The following is a 19,304-nucleotide window of genomic DNA, read 5'->3' as shown; positions in this document are numbered from 1 at the left end:
GCAGAGCAGAGCAAACGCCGTATCCAACCGCGCAGCACCCGTTTCTCAGCCATGTCCGCTTCCGCCTCCGCCTCCGCTTCCGCCTCCGCTTCCGCCTCCGCTTCCGTGCCCCTGCCCCTGCCCCTGCCCCTGCCCGCGCCCGTGCCCATCGTGCCCTCGCGCCGTCTCGCTCTCGGCAATCGATCGTACCAGGTTCATCGTCAGCTCGCGGCCGTGGGCGACGGCCGCTTCCGACGCATCCGACGGCACGTGCAAGAAGCACACCTTCCTGGGCCGGCCCGCCTGGGAGAGGTGCGACAGGCTGCAGTAGTAGATGAAGTCGCACAGATAGCGGCCAGGGTCCTCCGAGATGCGCAGGTCCATGTCCTTCTGCACAAGTAAGCCCACGGGTTAGTCTCCGTCAGCCGTCGCGTTTCCCCTCTCTTCTCTTTTCTCCTTTTTTTTCTCCCTCCTTCTTCTTTTCCTCCTCTTCTTCTTTTCCTCCTCCTCCACCTTTTTCTTCTTGCCACCGGGAACAACCCCCCCCCGGCGAGTCCTGGGTCCTGGGCTTACCGAGCTGTGCGCCTGCCACCGCTTATGCACGTCATCAATGTCCAGCTCGGAGAAAATCTCGTCCGGCTGGCCGTACCAGATCCAGCCCTCGTCGTCGGGCCGCCCGTCCGCGCCGTCGTCGAGACACTCGCCATCCACGTCGGCCGTCTTGTACCCCGTGCGGTGGGCCCGCCGCTCCAGCTGGTAGAACGGCCGCGGGCCGGCCATGCCAATGTGGATGGCGGCGTCGACCTCGCGTCCGCGGTACGCGCCCCAGAGCTGGGGCACGAGGCCGCGCACGACCTTGTAGCTGACGCGGATCGGCTCCGGGTGGACGAGGATGCGGACGGGCGGCAGGTCGGGCCGGAGCGGCGGCAGGAACGGCGGGAGGCCTCTGGCGATTTCCCACGACGGGTTGACGGGGTATTGCTCTCGAAAGGGCTGTCGAGACGGCGGTCAGCAAGGGCAGGGTGCTTCTCCGAAAGGAGAACGGGGGGTGGTCGGTCGAGATGCGAGCGACCATGCGGGCATACATACGCCGAATCCGGTGACGAGCACGACTAGCTCTTTGGCATCTTTGGCGTCTTTGGCGTCTCTGGCGTCTCTGGCGTGGGAGCCCATCTTCCTTCTGCTCCTGCTTCCTGGTCCTGCGTCCGGCGTGCAATCAACAACAAAAGACTCGATTTATTCCGGCAGGCAGGAGGATCGACACAGGGCGGTGCCCGGGATGAGACCGTGGGGGGAAGGCTCCGGGTTGGATGGCTATCTGTCTGGCGCGCGGCACGACAAGACAACCCAGGTCGCGCTTCGCCTTGCCGAGTCCGGAGGGCACGCGCACGCGGGGTCGGTCGATGCGAGGGGAGCGTCTGTTCATCCCGTGGACCGGCTGGGGGGGGGGGGGGAAGTTTGCGCGGGGTTAGAACATTGAAGCGCTGCCAACAACAAGTTCGGGCTGCCAAGCATGAGTGAGGGGTAACGTACCTAATGTAGCCAACAGTTATGTCATGTACTGCAAGTTACGTGGCCGAGTCGCACCTGCCCTGCCTATTCCGCGTCGAGTCTCGACCGGCCGCACCAGCACCAGGCAGCCCTGCTTGCCCGCCCGCTTCCCTTGTCCGCACAGGAATTCAACTCGGAGAACAAAAGCAAAAGGAGCAGGGATGCAAAGGGCTGGGGCACAGCCGTGACATGCGTTGTGGAAGCATGTCGCCAACGGGCACCGGGTAAGCAAGCAAGCAAGCACGCAGAAGCAGCAGCAGCAGCAGCAGCAGCAGCAGCAGCAAGCTAACCCGCCAAGGCAGTTCCGCCCGCCCGCCCGACCTCCCGCACGGAATGACCGAGACGAGGCGAAGACGGTGCGGCCAGGCAACGACGTTGGGATTGCGACTTGACGAAGCGTCACATTGACTTCTTTGCACGTCCGTCTGGGGACGTGACTCTGCAGCAACAGACGCATCATCGCCTTGCTCTACGACGTTTGCGACAGAGCATCCGCATCTACAGCATCCTCAGCATCTTGAGCATCTTCAGCATCCCGGCATCCCAGCATCCTTAGCATCCCCATCATCCCCATCAAGCACCGTCGCTCACATCCAGCCCAAGCAATACCCAGGAGTAGACTCGCGCAATGGGCTCGCAGCCAAGCTTCACTCAACCGCCGCAACGGGCGTCGTTTTCGGGCTTCCTCTTCGACATGGACGGCACCATCATCGACTCCACTGCCGCCATAGTGAAACACTGGCACAGGTGAGGATGCGCTCGTGACAAGCGTGGCCAGCATAGAAAACGTGACGACGTGACGACGTGGAAAAAATCACACGCAAAGTCCACCCCCTCTGCCACAGAAGACGAGACGACATCCGGACCACAGCTGACAGCTGCCGCGCAGCATCGCCACAGAACTCGCTCTGGATCCCCAGGAAATCCTCAAGACGTCCCACGGACGCAGAAGCATAGACGTGGTCGGCATGATGGCCCCTCACAAGGCCACGTGGGAATGTCTGTATCACCTCACCCCCCTCGGGTCCCAGTGTTTTCCCGCTTGCCCGGTGCCCCCCCCCCCCCCCCCCTGAAAACCCCCCTGCTTACGGTTTTTCCCTTCCCCCCACAGACGTGAAGCAAGTCGAGGGCCAGATCCCCCTCCTCTACGGCGACGACGCCTTCGAGATAGCCGGCGCCAGAAGCCTCATCGACTCCCTCATCGCCCTCTCCGCCCCGTGGGCGATAGTCACGTCGGGCACCGAGCCGCTCGTGTCGGGCTGGCTCAGCCGGCTGTCCCTGGCTGTTCCGCGGCACCTCGTCACGGCCGAGTCCGTGGCCGACGGTAAGCCGGACCCTGCGTGCTACCGCATGGGCCTGGACAAGCTCAATCTCGCGCACCGGGCCGGGGACGTGGTCGTGCTGGAAGACGCGCCGGCCGGCATCGAGGCCGGCAAGGCGGCGGGATGCAAGGTCATCGGGCTCGTGACGAGCCACACGGTTGACCAGGTTGTCGCAGCTGGGCCGGACTGGGTGGTCAAGGATCTGGAGTCGGTGAGGGTCGTCGGGCAGCACGACGGACGGGTGACGGTTGAGATTTCGAACGCGCTGCGACTGTAAGCAAACGAGGGGGCAGACGGGGGGGGGGAGCTAGCTGTTTGATTGGGCTTTCCACGACGGCCTTGTTGTATACATATATATATACATGCATGTATCATGCCCGCATGGTGTTTCTGCCGCCTGGCCCTGGCCCATTGCTGACAAGGGCCCGGAAGGGTTGCTTTGCTCGTTCCACGTCCATGTATTGGTGCAGAATGCAAAGCAAACTCGTTCACCAGAGAGCGGAGCGAGTGACCTCTGTGGTTCAAGGCAATCTTTCCAGAGCAAAGCCCCCCCCCCCCCCAGCCAAGATGTTCCAAAGAACTTTATTAGTCGACGGGCCTTGCAGCAACAAGACGTGTGACGGACGAACCGAACCGAACCGAACCTGTCATTTCCACAACCACCGCTAGTCAGGCACGACATTCCAGCGACATGTTGTGATGGTTGTGACAGCAGGACCCCTATGCCGGGCACGTTGTCGCGCATCCCCTTTCGACTGGGCAAAGGCACCAGACATGAAGGGATGGATGGGGGATAAGCCAAGGCGCACGAGGGGACACCGACCTGTCCCAGGACAGCTGGACCGTTGCCAACAGCGAGCGCCAACGGCCGCCACGGCCAGCAGAGCCGTCGATAGCCTTGCGGTCCCCGTCAGACGCTCCGCCCTTGCTTTGTCCCAACCAGACCCCCCGTCCATGGCATGGCATGCAGCGCAGCCTTTTGGGCCGCCCCGTTGCAGAAAACACGGTCAACGGCCGCCGTGAATCTGGGTCCGAGTCGGGAAGGCGGGTGGGGGGGCGTGAGCCCAGCGTTTCTCTCTTTTCCCATCCCCCTTCTGCGCCGCTGCGATTTCTGATTTCTTCAGGTGCAGCGAGGCAATGGGGGGGGAGGGGGAGAGGGGAAGCATCAGCTTCTCCACAGGCTGCCACAGGCTGCCACCTGGGCGTTGGGTAGCACCTGCTCTGGGTTAGGGGCAGACGCGGTGGTCGAGCTGCCGACGTTGTGGCTTGTCCCGGTGTTGCATGACGACGATGGCGACGGCGACGTCAAGAAGGAGATTTGAAAGGAGACTCGGGGGGAACGGAAGATGGGATTGATGGGGAAACACCCGACGTTTGTCGGGTGGTGGGTCCTGGGGTGGGTCCTGGGGTGGGTCCGTCCGTAGCTTGGTCAGGCCTGGCTCCACCCAGCCCGCCAGTCTGGGGCATCTTTACCGACACGAGACGAGAACAAGAAAGAACGAAGACGACGACGACGAAGAAGGGGGGGCAAGGAATAAAAAAATAAAAGTAAAAGGGAGGGTGGGGGTGTGTCAAAAAGAAAAAATAACAAGGATCGGAGGGGGAAAAAAGGAGAAAGGCAGGCCGGCAAACGACGTGATGCATGCATGGCAGCAGCAGCAGCAGCAGCATCCGCGCGTATGCGACGGACGGCTCTTGGCTCTGGCAGGCATCGGGGTGAGATTGGCGGCGCGGCGGCCACCAGACGGGATGGAGGGGGGCGGCCAGCAGAGTACATGGCAGGCAGCCGGCTCGTGGTGCCTCGTGGTGCCTCAGGGCCGCAGGCCGCACTCGCACTCGCAGTCGCAGGCCGCAGTGCAGTCGCAGTCGCAGTCGCAGTCGCAGTCGCAGTCGCAGTCGCAGTCGCAGTCGCAGTCGGTGGTGGTCCTTTCATCAATTTGTCTCGTCTGTCAGCCTTGCCATCAGGGGCCAGGCGGCTGGCTTGCCGAGTGCAGCAGAAACTTTACACCGGTTACATACCGAGGTACTCCGTACCCTGCCTACCCTTTTTTTTTTTTTTTTTTTTTTTTTTTTTTTTTTTGGGGGGGGGGGGGGGGGAGGGAGGCGGGGGGGCAACTTGGCCACCCCCACACGTGGCCTTTGCCGGCAAAGAAGTCCAGCATGGAAAAATAAAAAATTACTTGGACATCGGGAGACTCGGGACAGATTAAATAAATTGATTAAAAATAAATAAAATTAAAAAATTAAAAAAAATCAAAACAACCAAAAAAAACCAAAAAAAAAAAACCCAAAAAAAAAACCAACTCGGGGTATATGTGTGGATCCCCTCATTTCGCACGCCTGCCGCCCTGCCGCTTTTCCTTTCCACCCTTGGGACGTGGCCCGCGTGGAACGACGCAACGCAGCAAGCAAGCATGAAGTGGGCGGAGATCCGGATTGCCGGATCCCTCGTCGTCAGGTCGCCAGGGCGGGCCCCCTTGGTTCTCGCCGACAAAAGTTAGTGCCTTGTCGCCCGGTTGCAAGTTGCTCCAGAGTCCAAAACGTGCAGCAACGCGCGGCAACGCGGAACTGAAAGCTGAGCTGCAGGGGCTGACGACCCCAAGCCGACTGGCGTGGCCTCGGATGTGTTTGATTGATCGCCCTTTCTTTCTGTCTTTCTGTCTTCCTTCTTTCCTTCTTTCCTTTTTTTTTTTTTAATCCTTTTTTTCATTTTTTTTTTTTTTTATTTCTTCACTTATTTTTTCATCCTGTTAATTACGCCGCTCCCGGGGTACGTGCCATCGGAGCAATGGACTCCTATTATTATACTGTACCCGACCCCGGCCGGGATGCTTTGGCTGGCCTGACCCTGGAGCTTCGCGGCACGGCCGTCAGATAGATTGGTCTGGTGGGAACGTCTTTGCCAAGGCGGCCAGCGCGGACACGGTGACGATGACCCTCCGCGTCCCCGCCCCCGCCCCCGCCCGCCTGGAAAGCCGGCCTGCGCCTGGAAGCTGGCCGGCCGTCCAAGTCGTCATTCATCCGGCAAACCCAGAACGTCGCGTTGCGACCCAGTCTGTCAGTCAGTCCTCGCCACCACCGGGCAGGCAGGTCGGGTAGTTGAAGCTTCCTAGCTTCCTGCTGGGAAAAGCCCCCCCCCCCTCCTTTCCCCCCCCGAGGCAAAGCAAAAGCCACCAGCCCTGTCCAGCGCAAGCTGATTCTCCTGGCAGTTCCTGGCAGTGGTGCGACGGGTCGGGGCCCCTTTATCTTGGCTCAGGACGTCCGTCGAGTCCTCCTGGCAGCGGTCCCCCCTCAGGGGCCAGGGGCCAGGGGCCATGTCTTTCTTTGCGCCGGCGTCTCGTCTCTTGTCTTTGCGACCCGTTCTCGTTCTGGTCTGGTCTTTGCGCGGGACGCTGATGCGCCACGTTCCAAGCAACCGGGTCTGCCAATCTGAGCTGCGCCCCGCGCCCCGCGCCCCGCGCCCCGCGCTCTCTGCTGCGGCCTGCGCGTCGCGTTCCGCCCAGGCAGTCTGGTCTGGTGTGGTCAATGCTTTCCCGTCGCAGGGGTCTGGTTGGCAGAGCGCAGGCCCGCATGTACAGCGGCAGACCCGCTCGGACGCCACCCTGAAGCAGGCCGGGGTCGTCTCGAACCGTCACAACCATCAACCACACCCCCCAACAGCCCCCCGACACACCCCCGACACCCCCCCGATACCCCCGGTGGCCGAGCGATCCAGACTGCGGGCGACTCAGTGACGCCACCATTCCTTCGACCCCCCGTGGTCTAGGTCTAGGCTCTTGCTGCGCAAGCCTCGGTGCTCAGCCTCGGGGCTTGTATTCCAAGCCCCACGTTGATCCGTCTTCCAGCAGATAGGCATGGCGGAGCAGATCTACCGAGCGCTCCGTATGGTGGAAATCGCACGCAGCCTTACCAAAGGGGGGGGGCCCTGGGACTCTGGGCTCGACTCTGGACTCGACTCTGGACTCGACTCTGGACTCTGGCAGCACCCGGCTTATCAGTCGTCACCACAGCCCAAACATAGGCATCAAACCGACAAAACGGGAGGCTCACCCATCTGCCTTGTCCCGTCCCGCTCCAAAAAAAAAAAAATATACATATAAACCAAAAAAGAAAAAAAAAAGTGGGGGGGAAGGGGGAGGGAAAAATGATCATCGCCAGATATGCACGTACCATGTCAGGAACTGTGCCGAGGACAGACGTGGCAAGTGGACGGACTGCGGAGCTCTGGCCTGAGGGGGGCTAGTGGGCTGTAGGGGCTGTAGGAGGGAGGCGGCAGAGTTGCTTTAGGTAGCTGACGGCGTCCCGCTTGGGCGAGCATCCACCAAGGGTGACTGGAGCTATCGACTCTGCCATGGCCGCGGCGGGCCCAAGACCCAAATTTAGCTGCCGCGATGGATATTGACATGGTGACATGGCATTTCCGCCCTGCCCAAGTATGTCACCTCCTGTCGAGGTTCGCCTAGCCAAGTCAGACACCATGTGGGCATGCAAGCCATAACGTGCGCGAAACCTTGGGCCCATTCCTTTTTTTTGTGTGTGTGGTTGCCTTTTTCCGTCCGAGTAAAACCTCTGCTATGCAGGTGGTGGGACGACCCGGCCTGTACGGAGTATGTTGTGTCAATTCCACGTTGTTGCTTTGTGCGTGTGTTGTAGGTTGTAGGCAAGAGGTACAGTACCCACGTTGGCGTGCAGGGATCTGATATCCCGTGCTGGCAGATCCCAGTCAGCTGTTGTGGCTTGATTTTCGCAGTATCCCTTGACGACTTTGCCCTCTCGTGGACCCGACAACGTTTTCACCTTTTCCCGTTACGGCGCAGAAGCTTGTCTGCCGGTTGGGTTCGGGTTACCCGAGTAGCTAGCTGCTGCAGGGATTTCCTCCTCGCTGCTCACGGTGCAGCTCACGATGCAGCTCACGGTGCAGCTCACGGTGCAGCTCACGGTGCTGCTCAGCTTTCAGCGTCGTGGCGCGGTACGGTTCGATGACCACCAGCCCAGACTTTTCGCTCTCCAACATTCTCCGGCTCTCTTTCATCAGCAAAACTCTCTCTCTTGCCGTTCGTCCTTGTGATGTCATGCGCTGAGGCGGCCCTATGCCCGTCGTGTCCCACTGATGCTGCACTCGACCATCATTGGTCAGACGACGAGTTGTCCAAGGGATTGATACATGACAACAGGTGAAAACCCCCGAGTGCGCTACGTAAAGGAGCGAATCAGAGGCGTCCATAAGCGAACTTGGCCCCCCCGGGGCCTGAAGTAAGCTCCGTCGGAAAGTGGATAATCCCCTCGGTCGATTTTGACTGTAAGTGGTGGCGCCAAGTTCCTGAAGGGCTGAGTCAGAGATGACCAACCATCCGGCCGATCGAGGCTCCTAATCTCGCTGTTGATTGGTGGGGGCTGGTTGCCTTGCAAGCTGTTGCCGTCAAAGGTTGAAGCAAGCGGCGGCATCATACCTTTCTTACCTTGATACTGAAGCAGTCCATCTCACCGGCCAGTCTGCTAAATCTCGAGCGGACCACAAGTTACCCAAGCCTACTCGGTAAAATGAAAGATTTGCTCAGGGGTGCTGCCTTGCCTCCGGCTGCTTCCGACGGCTCCTGGCCTGTCTCTCGTGGGACGTCCAGAAAAGCAACGGCCCAGGACTCCCCCGTACTTGGGCGGCATGATTGGTCGAGGGGCTCGGAATGGGAATCTGCCCTGTTACCACGGTCCGTGGGTGGTTTACCGTGAGTGGGTTGCATCCAACGCCCCAAAAGGCCTGGCGTAAAAACCTTTTTCTCTCACGCACGCACATGGCTAGCAAGCGAGAGTGGCCTAGCACCGGGAGTTTGGCATTAGGCTTAGCGTTTCCCGGTGTGTTTGCGTACTCGTATTTTGAAGAGAATCCGTGCTAGTATCAGGAGCAAGGTACGGAGTACCTCCGTGGGGGCTTGTAGGGCGAGGCCTTTCCGCAGCAAGCAGGGATTTACCAGTCGACACAGAGATGGCGACAATGAACACGCAAGAGCGGAACGGAGTACCGAGTACCGAGTACTCCGTACTTGACCACGAGACCGGAACACAACGAGCCGACTCCATGAGGATGGATGGATGGGGGCCAAGTTGACATGCGAAAGGCGCTTAAAGAAGAAAGGCGACAACCCAAACAGGGAATAGAGAGCGCAGCCCTGGAATAAGGGAAAGAAAAGAAGAAGAAGAAAAGGAGAAAGTTTTTAGCCATGCTAGGGGTTAGCTAAAGAACGAAAGCGGCATCTACTGCCATACTCCCTACAGACGTAATCCGTAATCCGCAATCCGTCCTGCGCATAGGAAGTGGTACATAGGTCATTATTATTAGCTCTTTCGCTCCCAAGCAGCCGGAAGATCATTCGAACCCCCAGTGAATCGGTGAAGCAAAGCACGTTATCAGGCCGTTTTATCAGTTGCCCCAAGCTGAATACCAACACTTTCCGCAAATGAGTCTCCAGCTGACTGCTGGTTGGTAAGAGGTCGTTGTTGTTGGGCAGTCCCCGCTCTGTAGTGCAGCCCTGCCGTCTTGGCGGAGATCTGCTGTCCGGTCTGAGTCCATTCCAGCTCCTCCTCCTCTTCCCTCCTCACCCTGGACGGGTTTTGGAGAGGCGACCAATGACGGAGCGCCTTGTATATGAGCAAGCAGGCATCAGCGGAATGGGCCCGGCCTTGAAGCCCGAAAGACGGCGTTCAATTTCATTCGAGAGGCGGGACTGCTGGGGGGGGGGGTCTCGAGGCTAGAGCAAAAATGCGTTGGCGGCTGCGTACGGTGGCCCCGTCGGCGGGAGCTGCATACTGCATAACGCACTGCATAGGCAGGCAGGCAGGCAGGCATAGGGTGACGATAGGAGCGAGCACCACGCGAGCTGCAGGGAATCGGCCTTCTCCACTCTCCCTAAGCAGCTTGGAGCCTTGGACGGCTTGGACTCTGGAGAGCCCTGCCTGGGCCTGGATGGGAGACAACTGCCCGAACCCTACCGATGGGGGCTGCTGGGTGGGCTGGATGTGGTCGAAATGGGGCATGATACCGTTCCCTCGAGACGGAATTGGTTAGGACCCTTCTCTGGGCTTGGAACCGGGGCGGCAGGCGAGCAAGGCCGGCGTGCGCACGCCTCGTGGCCGTCCGGTTCAGTTCAAATCGTCAATGATGAGATGGCTTGCCATGACGAAACACCGGCGTGGAAGCCCCTTGCTGATGAAGTTGTCGATCGGACGCTTGTGGTTGTTCTCTGTCTCGGTTGGTCAGGAACACAGGCAAGGCAGGTGCGGTGCGGTGCGGTGCGGTGCGGTGCAGCAGTGGGAGCTCTCCAAAGACTCCTGGGCACCTTGGTACAGGACGGACTGCGAAGAACTGCCGGGAAAATGTCCGCGGGGGGGTCGTCAAGGCTCGGGCTCAGGCTCAGGCTAGGCCTACTTGAACCTGGAAGCCCCCACCGTCGCATCCGCCGCCCCGCTTCACGTCTGGTCCGTCCCAGACTCCTCCTAGCGCCTCCTTCAACCTCTCCTCTCTATCAACCAGACAGACCCCGTCACCTCCAGAACTTGGCAAGAGCGATTCGACTTGAAAGCAGGCGGAGCTTGGACGCGCAAGGTTGCGGGCCTGGCAGGGCTACAACACCGCGACAGTTTCAGGCTTGAGTTGCCGCCTCAAAGTTGCCGCCTCAAAGTTGCCGCCTCAAAGTTGCCGCCTCAGTGAGAATCCTCGAGCGACGGATAATCATGCTCGAGCACTGGGGGGTTCCATCGATGCGCTGATCGGAGCAGACCGTTGACGGAAACCCGCTTGGTCAGCCTGCCAGCAAGCTGCTTGAGATTCGACGCTATTGTACTTACATGTTGAGCCGCGCAGCCGACCTCTGATTCACATTCCTCCCACCCCCCCCTTTCTGATTACTAGCCCCCGGACACAAGCCTTACGAAGACGCCCCCTTCCCAAGGTAATTTCCCTTGCTGATGAACAGCTACCTTTGCCACGCTTTTGCTCACTCCGAAAATATCCCTTCTCTCGACGCGGGCGCAATTGCTGCATTGGTGTTTCCTCAGGGGGGGGGCCGTGGCAGAAGCCGGCGCATGTTCCAGCAGGTCTCCAAGCTGACACGAGCAAGCACCAGCTTCTGCCTGCGTTGCCCGCATAAATGATGACTCCATGGTGCCAAGCTGGTTGGACCTGAGGAGAGGAGAGAAGAGGTAGATGGAACGAACCCACCGGGGACAAGGGCAATGACGCCGAGGTTGACGTCGACGACAGCAGCAAGACGCAAACCTGAGTTGTGTGAGAAAAAGGGCCAATGCACGCCGCGTAGTGCACACCGCACCACACCGCACCACACCACACCGCACCACACCACACCAGACACCAGCCAGCCAATTGTCGACGCTGTGGCGCCAAAGGCACGGAATGCGTAAGTCATTGTAATTGGCTGGGCCCCAGCTCTCTGCGCTTGTCGCCAACGCTTTGCTGGGTTTTTGCCAATCCCAGCAAGTTGGCGGCAAGTCGGCAGCCAGCTGGCAGCCCAGCTGGCAGCCCGGCAAGGGGCGTCTGGGGTGTGCGATGACTTGCCCCAGGGCATCAACCACATCTACCAACGGACGCAGGCAGGCAGAGATGCAACGAGACAGCGTCTCCTGGCTTTCTGGCTCCTCCCATGCCATGATCTCCCCGTGCCATGAGCTGGGCCGTCGTGCATGCCGCTGCCGGTGGCTCCACCAAGGTGTGCCAGGTGCCCAGAGCTGGCAGAGTACATCATGTACAGTGCTTCTGGTAGTTTTGATGCCTGCCAGGGAGAAGGAGGTGATGGATGCGGTTGGCAATTGATGTCTGGTCACTGGACAGAGCTGGCGCGGCAGCTGGACGAGCTACAACAAATCCGTCTGGCTTGGTGCACATTGCAGCCCCACCTGTATCCAACGTCGACACAAGCCACGATCTTTCACACCCCCTCCCTCTCCCGGGTTACCGGTCAGTTCAAAATTAGCTGGCGTCACTCCGAAGACCACGGGGGGAATCGCGAGGTGAGATTGTGGCCCGGGGCCTGGCTTGGCTTTTTGCATCTCGCGGGGGAGGGTGGGTGGGGGGGGGAAGGAAAAGGCGGAGGGGGGGGGGTACATGTAAGCACGAGTGAAGCCCTAGGTCCGCCAGGCAGGAGGGTGATGTCTGGTGGTTTCCCTACCTGGTCGTCGGTTGGCGAGTGTGCTCGAACCCCCCTGGCCAACTCGCACGCAAGAGGTCGACGATGGGTCCGCCGAGTCTCTGACGAGGGCCTAGAGCCCGGTTGCCTGCTCCCTTTTTCATCTTCAAGGCCTGGTCTGCTTCCCTGCTCCCGAGTCCCATGCCCCACCCCCTGTCCAGCGCAAGCCGCTGCGTGGCCCGCTCCTCAGCAGTCCCGGTCCCCCAGTCCAAGCCCGGCCCATCTTGGCACCCTACAAGGCGGCTTACAGCCCTGGGCCCACAGTCCCCAGTCCCCACCAATAGAACCCGATGACCCGCGACCGTGACATACTCCGTTTGCATGCTCCCTCAACCCGTCTCCCCCTCGCCCCTTCCTCCTCCCCCCCCAAAAACAACAACCCAAACCCGCAGTGGCTCAAGCACCCAAGCACCCACGATAACGGCGGGTCGCCTCTGTCTGCGCCTGCGTGTAGCCACTGTAGCGTCTCCCTCCCTCCCCCCCCGTCTCCGGAGCTGCCGCCACAGCTGCTCATCCTGCCCTGGGGCTCTGGGCTGGCTGCCATGTCTCAGGGTCAACTGGTCAACTACTTCCAAGAAATGCCCCGCAACTCCGCTCCAACCCCCCCCCCCCCCCCCCAAATCATCCATGTACCAGCCTCGGTTGCGCATCGCTGCCACACGCCTTCTCACTGCCCGCGATGACAAGGGCTTGGGCCAATGCCGGGCCATGGCCCATGAAATACACTCAGACCAAGGCGACTGGTCATGACAAGTTCCTCGTTTTCCTTCCTTCATTTACCCTGCGTGCCCCTCATCCGCTCGACGATCCCCGACGATCCTTTCCTCGCCCTCACCTTGCATCTCTTACTTCCTCTGATCCCGTCGTCATTAAAAGGGCACAGCAGAGATATTCACGCCCACGCCGTCGAACCTGTGTCTTATATCCTGCCCGTTCTTCTTTGTTGGCCCGTCTTCCCTCATCGTCACTCATCTTCCTCAGGCTCCCTTGGCTACTGGATCCAACACCTTCCCACAGAGACGGCTACGGCTACGGCTACGGCTTCGACGCTTTCGGCTGCGACTGCGACTGTGGCTTTTCTTCCACCATCATCCATCGTCCACACCAGATACTGTCTTTATTGGTTGTCCTTTGCAAAGTCCCAAGAGAATCCGTCCAAGCCCTACGTTCCCATCCATCCTGCCGTCTCTTCCCCACTCTGACGTCTGGTCTCTGTTGGTTTGGCATCATACAGGAAACACACTCTCTCACCCAAACTATCGTAAATAGCTTTGTTTTTCTCCTTCTCGGCTCCCGTTTTCGTCGACTTGGGGAGTAGCTGTGGGACCGTCTTGGAAACTACATAGGATCGCAGCCACTTTCAAGCTCACGCGAAATGGGACCATACTCTCACTCACAGTGGCCTTCTTGGGCCTATGCGGGCGTGTCAACGTCCTTTCCAAACTACGCTCAATACTCGACGTATCCTGCCTATCTGGCCGACTCCTTGGACACCTACCAGAGCCATAATGGCCGCGTCGCTCAACACCAACAAATGTCGAGAACCACCGAATCCAAACCCCGCCTTTCAAAAGAAGAGGTTGAAATTTTGGAGGCGGAATTCCAGAAGAATCACAAGCCTAGCAGCTCCACAAAGAAGACGCTTGCCGAGTCCATGAGAGTTGATAATGCCCGAATCAATGTAGGCAAACAGAACTCCCATCTACCCGCCACCCCACCGCAACTGACACTTCTTCTGCCCCCCCCCACGGTGTCGTATCGTGCTGACAAATTATCCGCAGAACTGGTTTCAAAACAGACGTGCTCGTGAAAAGAAGGAGAACAACATAAGGGAATACGAGGCGAAGCAGAGGTTGGAGAAGGAACAGGCTGAAGCTGGGGATTGTCGGCAGTCCGAAGACGGCCGCCACTGTGACCTCGTCGGCTCAAGTGCCCCCTTTCCGCAACCTGCTGTTACCTTGAGGCAAAGCATCGAGGAGTCCCCGTCACCATCTGAGCAGTCTTGCCATGAAACCATGAGCGAGACCAATGAGACTAGCCAGAGCGTTGAAACGGACTTTCCTTCGCTCCTGGCCCATCCCGCCAAGCAGGAAGCCAGTGACGCCAATGACCCCGGCCCCGGCCCCGGCTACTCCTGTTTCCCTCTTCAGAAATGCAAGCCGGTCGTTGAAGACACCGACGACGCTTGCGCTCTCTCTGACCAAATGGACGAATTCCTGTCCCTGCCAGGCAGCTCAATGCTTGGTCACGGCATCAAGGACCTCAATGGACAGCTGTTTACGGAAACTGTGGACACCCAAAGCAACCTGCAACAGCATCTGGAAGCAAGCCTTGCTGCAGACTCTGACATGAAGTCATTAGAAGGACACGACATCGCCTCCCGTCGAAACCGAAGGCCGGCTCCGCTGTCCATTGCTGGCGGCAGAAGTAAATCGTACACTGCTCGATCGTCCGATATGCTGAGACGAGGGGATCAGGAAAGCTGCATGCGCAGAGTGTCTTCTAGCTCGGGCTCAGGTCGTGTTATGAAGTCTGTTGCTAGCCCTCGAAGTCCATTGCATGAACGAAGTGTGGACGCCCTTCTTCAGAGACGACGGCCTTCGCCCACCGCGTCAGGTCGCCATGGGTCTGCAGCGCCACCTACACCAGACACGCCTGTTGCTCTTCAACAGCAAGAACTCGTCGGCCCCTCGGTCTCTGCACTCTATCCATTGAATGGGAAATACACGCCACCAAACTTGGTAATTCCCGACCCGACCCTGCGAACCCCACCCACCACGCCTGGCTTTTCCGACGGTCTATTCCACCTGGGGGCCGGGTACGACATGGCCATCCCGGAAGAGACCCTGGTTGCCTCTGGCTTGGATCGAATGCACGACAGCGTTTGCATGGGAGCACATTCTGCCTCGTTCGGAAACTACGTGGCCAATGCTCAATGTTCAAACCAGCAACTGGGACCCATCTATTCAGCGCAAACGGGACAGACTTACTTCCATTTCATGGGTGCCGATGATAGCCCTGATTACACCTGGTCAGAGATGTCGCCGTCGACCGCATCGACCGCATCAAGCACCCAACAACAATACATGAGCCTCCACCAAATTGACAGTTAGAAGGAAACCAGCGAACAATTTTCTTTTTGAAGCTGACCCAGCCAACCTTTTTTTTTTTTTTTCCCCTCAAAACTCTCTTCGTCAACATTCTGCATCAATTTCATTACAATCTCACTTGCGGGAAAGGAAGGGTCACGCAGCGGCCACAGTCCGGACCTGGTCACCCACCACCTTTGGCAATTTTTTGGAGTTTAAAAAGTGTTGTGGACCGAGTGGTTTTTTTTTTCCATGTTTTCCTGCCCGCTTTTTCACTTTACCCCTTCTGTATGAACGACATGGCATGTACACCGTAAGCATACATAGGAAGGCCTTGATTTTTTGCCGCCCATGTTCATAAGGATTCACGTAAATGTTTTGGCGCGTTGAAGTACAGTAATGGAAGGGGCAGATACCCGTGGTAAAACAGCACATATTATTTTCTGGGAATGTATATTTGGAAAAAGGGCATTTTTGAATGAGAGACAATTCCGTCCGTAGAGAGTCGGGACGGCAATTTCTGCTTTGGCCTCTCGAGTACCTCTAGTGAGCATAATTCAGCTGAGCTTTACACAATGAACTGGCCATGCATGGTAGCCCCGGGAGAAGCACCTGACGATGGCATCATTTTGACGCTGCTTATTCCGCGGGCTATTTTTGGACGCAAAACCGGTTTTGGAGCGAGGCTGCACGGCGGGCATGATATGTGATGGCTGCGGACCACGTGCTGGCAAGGATGGTTGGAGTTCGGGAGTGAGGAATGAGTGTCTGAAGTTGGATCGTGGGGGCGCCACGCCACACCACACCACAGCCACAGCCACAGCCACGCTGCCCCACACAAAGCTCTTGTCCCATCAAAGTCGTCGTCGCGTTACTGGCCAAAGCACGCGTAACCACACAGATTTCCTCGGCATCAAGATACACTCTAGCCGTTGCATTGTATGATTACACTTACAGCTTATTCCAGCTCTCGCGTTGCCGCCGGACGAACCATTGCCTCCAGCCGTCCATGCCCCCCTCCGCCGATCCTGATGCAAACGCGTCGCGTCCGCACTCTGGCATCTTGACCCCAAGTTCCGATGGAAGCCTGAACAGCCGGGGACCCAGCGTCTCTCCGCGCAGACGCACCCCAAAGCCGATGGACGCCGCCGCAATGGATCATCTTCTCAAGCCGTCCATCGCGATCAAGGTTCGTCGCATCCGCATCCCCCCCCCGCGCGGCCCTCCCTTGGGGCCAGCAGAACCCCCCGTGGATGCGAAATCCCGCTCACCGGAAATCAAACAGCCTCACCCGCCCGATTTGCACGTCCAACCGCGGGTTCTGCTGCCGCTGATGCTCCTTCCCAGACAGCATCTCCCTCTTTCCAGCCTGGACTTTTCGTCCCCGGAGCCTGGATTCCCCCGGACCCGTCTCGTGGAGTCCCGCATCAAGATTCTGGACCTCGAGTCACGCCTCGGGTGCACACCGAACGTGCTCATAGCCAAGAACGACGCCAAGGGAACCCTGTATGCCCTGGAACGAGAGGCAAATGGGCTGTACGTGGTTTGCCGGCTGGGACCTTGGGTCGATCTCGGCCAGTTGGTAATGAATGCCTCTGCTGCATCTTACGACCGCCTGGCACGCCGCCACCTTGCTCCGTGTACGCTCGAACCTGCCGGACCAACCGTCACTCCTCAAATGCATAAGGAGCAGAAAAAGAAGCGCGCTGCTATCGAGGCTATCCAAAGTCTGGTCAGGAAGAAGTCGAAGCCTCAATCAGTGTCCCAGGCCAATGAAGGAGGCGACTCAAGCTGTCAGCCCGGCGTGGTTGCTCAAGGTGGCTCGCAGCAACTTCCGTCAGCAGAGACCAATTCAGAAGAGGTTGCTGCTACTGAATACCCATCAGATATGCCACAGCTTCCGCTGGATATTTCCATAGAGCCCACGGCGCCTATTTCCTCTCCCCAGAATGCAGAAGCAATCTTGGACCATATTAGAGCCCAATACTTTGAAGCTCTCTACAGATCCATGGCAAGCTTTTGTTTGTTTGTTTGTTTTTTTTTTTTTTTTTTTTTTTTTTTTTTCCCTTTATCAAATTTAGTAATGAAGCAAGTTCTACGTCTAACAACTATTCTACAGGGTTCGCTGGCTTACTTTGCCAAAGGGCCATTATCTCGTGCCCGATCAGCTTTCCGCCTAGATCTCGAATCCAACCTGGAAATGGACGACTTGGTCGACTTCTTGAAGAGCTTGATTCTCACGACTGTGCAAATTGACAAGAAATATCGCGAAAGTATTCCCGACATCATCAATAAAATGAAATCTTTTGTTGATACGTCCGACGACGGCGCCAAGAAGAGGCGAAAGTCTAAAATGATGAAGCTGGGCAGAAACTCGCTTTACCCTCTGGAAGACGAGAGTATCCGCAACTGGTGGAAGGCTGCTAGGCCAGAACTGAGTGACGAGGATGTAAGCATTTCCTCTTCGCAGATCAAGTCGCATGTGTCTGTGCTACGCACCAGGGAAACGCAACTGCAAATGATCTTGATCCTCGAGATCCTCGCCCTGGAATCCCTCAAAAGTGCAGATGACCCTGGTGGATCAAGCCTGCCATTGTCGGCGGGAGAAGGGTCCCAACTACAAGAAGCCAGCAAGACGCCAGCCCCCAGGAGACGAAACAAACACAACCTACCACTGCTGGTAGATGTGCACGCTGACAGGCTTACCATTTGGCAATCGACAGCCTCTGATGAACAGCTCATGATGGGCGACTCGCAAGCCACGCAAGCTTCCTCACATAACCACACTCAGCCAAAGAGCTCCCCTGAGCCCCTGAAAGACTTTTGCGTCGACATTATCGTACCCTTGTATGCATGTCCCTCATATCGCACAACCCCAAACTCATGTTGACAAGTTTTGCAGCTTTTCAGCACGTTTACCTGAGCTGTGCAATGCAATCAACCTCAAACTCGGCGGTCCCGTCATTGTGTCTCCAATCAAGTCACAGTCATCGAGGGCGTCGTCAAGCAGACGAGAACGGAAACCCGGTGCTGCGACAAAACGATCGGGTCAGCCTAACGCAAGGAGGACGCTACAGCGCGCCTTATCGACGGAGCAATTTCACCGCCGGAGCGTTTCTAGAGGTCCCAGCAACGCCATCGCTTTGATGCGTTCAGCCACATCAACCTCTGTATCAGGTGTGAAGCGAGAGGGAAGCGAACCTCTGTGCCTGAAGGATTTGCCCAAAGGGGAGGTGCTCATGTGTCGAGCCAAGCAATCACCGTTATCGCGCGTCCACAACACGAATGTTCTGCAAGGCATGAAAGCAAACAGGAAAGCTTTGGTAGAAGCGGAGCTTAAGGATGCCATTTCAGCCCTCAGAAAGCCGAACCGCGAAGTCATTGGTAGAGCCATGGCAGAGGCAGATGAGCGTCGAGCTTCGACAAGTTTATCGGCCAAGAGTGAGCTTTCCTTTCTTTCTTTCTTTCTTTCTTTGTTTTTATTTCTTTTTTATTTCTTTTTCTATTTGTTCCACCTTGCTGTATGTCTCATCTCATCTGTAATGTGGGGGAGCTAATAGAGAAAGCAGGAGCGAAAAAACCATCGAGGATCGCCATCCCGGCTTCGGTTCAGGTCAAGGCCACACCTGCCAATAACCGCTTCAAAGACGCGTTGGCCATTAAACCGGAGCCAAGCGCGGACATGTCCGCAGATGGTACTGACGAACTGGTTCCGCATTCCAGCGTAGGACATGTGGTTCCGTCGACGGGCCACAGACATGGCCGTCGAGACGCTCTGGCCGAAAGCGCATCCCCAGCCGGACATTGCGCGGGCCGAACACCGGCCGGACTACCTGCTCAGCCCAGTTTCATCAAGCGCGCAGAGACGTATCAAGAACCTGCTCGTTTGCCACTGTCGCCTCTACACGGCAAGAGGAGAACCGTGGCCGATGAGGCTTCGAATGCCGGCGACGCGGGCGACGCAAGCCACGCATCGGTGGACTCTTCGCCGCCCATGCCTCGATCTCGCGAAATTCCGGGCACGCCCACCAGAAGAAGCAGTCTGTCAAGGCTGGATCTGGCGCACAGTCCGGCACCGGGGCACGAGCAGGCTCATTCGAGACAAGTCTCCATCTACGAGAAGCTGGGATGGGACGATGACTTTGACGACACTTGATGATGTTTTACGA

The 19,304-nt window shown here is 58.0% G+C and overlaps 6 protein-coding genes across 6 annotated transcripts; 3 read left to right on the top strand and 3 right to left on the bottom strand.

Annotated features, from left to right (window-relative positions):
* Positions 1-45: 45 nt before the first annotated feature.
* UV8b_01982 (uncharacterized protein) lies at positions 46-1,152 on the bottom strand (the record flags this gene model as incomplete). The annotated part of the gene is made up of 3 exons (XM_043139480.1): positions 46-369; positions 553-972; positions 1,069-1,152. The coding sequence occupies 3 exons, from the start codon at positions 1,150-1,152 to the stop codon at positions 46-48; spliced, it is 828 nt and encodes a 275-aa protein (XP_042995414.1).
* Positions 1,153-2,158: 1,006 nt separating this feature from the next.
* UV8b_01981 (uncharacterized protein) lies at positions 2,159-3,129 on the top strand (the record flags this gene model as incomplete). Its single annotated transcript, XM_043139479.1, has 3 exons — positions 2,159-2,277; positions 2,420-2,529; positions 2,642-3,129. 3 exons carry the CDS (start codon positions 2,159-2,161, stop codon positions 3,127-3,129), a joined length of 717 nt encoding a protein of 238 aa, XP_042995413.1.
* Positions 3,130-7,645: 4,516 nt separating this feature from the next.
* On the bottom strand, positions 7,646-7,866 carry UV8b_01980 (uncharacterized protein; the record flags this gene model as incomplete). The annotated part of the gene is made up of 2 exons (XM_043139478.1): positions 7,646-7,677; positions 7,743-7,866. The coding sequence occupies 2 exons, from the start codon at positions 7,864-7,866 to the stop codon at positions 7,646-7,648; spliced, it is 156 nt and encodes a 51-aa protein (XP_042995412.1).
* A 1,388-nt stretch (positions 7,867-9,254) lies between these two features.
* Positions 9,255-9,881, bottom strand: UV8b_01979 (uncharacterized protein; the record flags this gene model as incomplete). The annotated part of the gene is made up of 2 exons (XM_043139477.1): positions 9,255-9,485; positions 9,627-9,881. The coding sequence occupies 2 exons, from the start codon at positions 9,879-9,881 to the stop codon at positions 9,255-9,257; spliced, it is 486 nt and encodes a 161-aa protein (XP_042995411.1).
* Positions 9,882-13,421: 3,540 nt separating this feature from the next.
* On the top strand, positions 13,422-15,159 carry UV8b_01978 (uncharacterized protein; the record flags this gene model as incomplete). Its single annotated transcript, XM_043139476.1, has 2 exons — positions 13,422-13,727; positions 13,828-15,159. The coding sequence occupies 2 exons, from the start codon at positions 13,422-13,424 to the stop codon at positions 15,157-15,159; spliced, it is 1,638 nt and encodes a 545-aa protein (XP_042995410.1).
* A 1,114-nt stretch (positions 15,160-16,273) lies between these two features.
* On the top strand, positions 16,274-19,291 carry UV8b_01977 (uncharacterized protein; the record flags this gene model as incomplete). Its single annotated transcript, XM_043139475.1, has 5 exons — positions 16,274-16,324; positions 16,421-17,146; positions 17,255-17,982; positions 18,038-18,576; positions 18,705-19,291. 5 exons carry the CDS (start codon positions 16,274-16,276, stop codon positions 19,289-19,291), a joined length of 2,631 nt encoding a protein of 876 aa, XP_042995409.1.
* Between the last annotated feature and the right edge of the window lie 13 nt (positions 19,292-19,304).

Source organism: Ustilaginoidea virens, chromosome 2, assembly GCF_000687475.1.
Source record: "Ustilaginoidea virens chromosome 2, complete sequence".
NCBI lineage: Eukaryota > Fungi > Ascomycota > Sordariomycetes > Hypocreales > Clavicipitaceae > Ustilaginoidea > Ustilaginoidea virens.
This window is presented reverse-complemented; position numbering and strand designations above follow the sequence as displayed.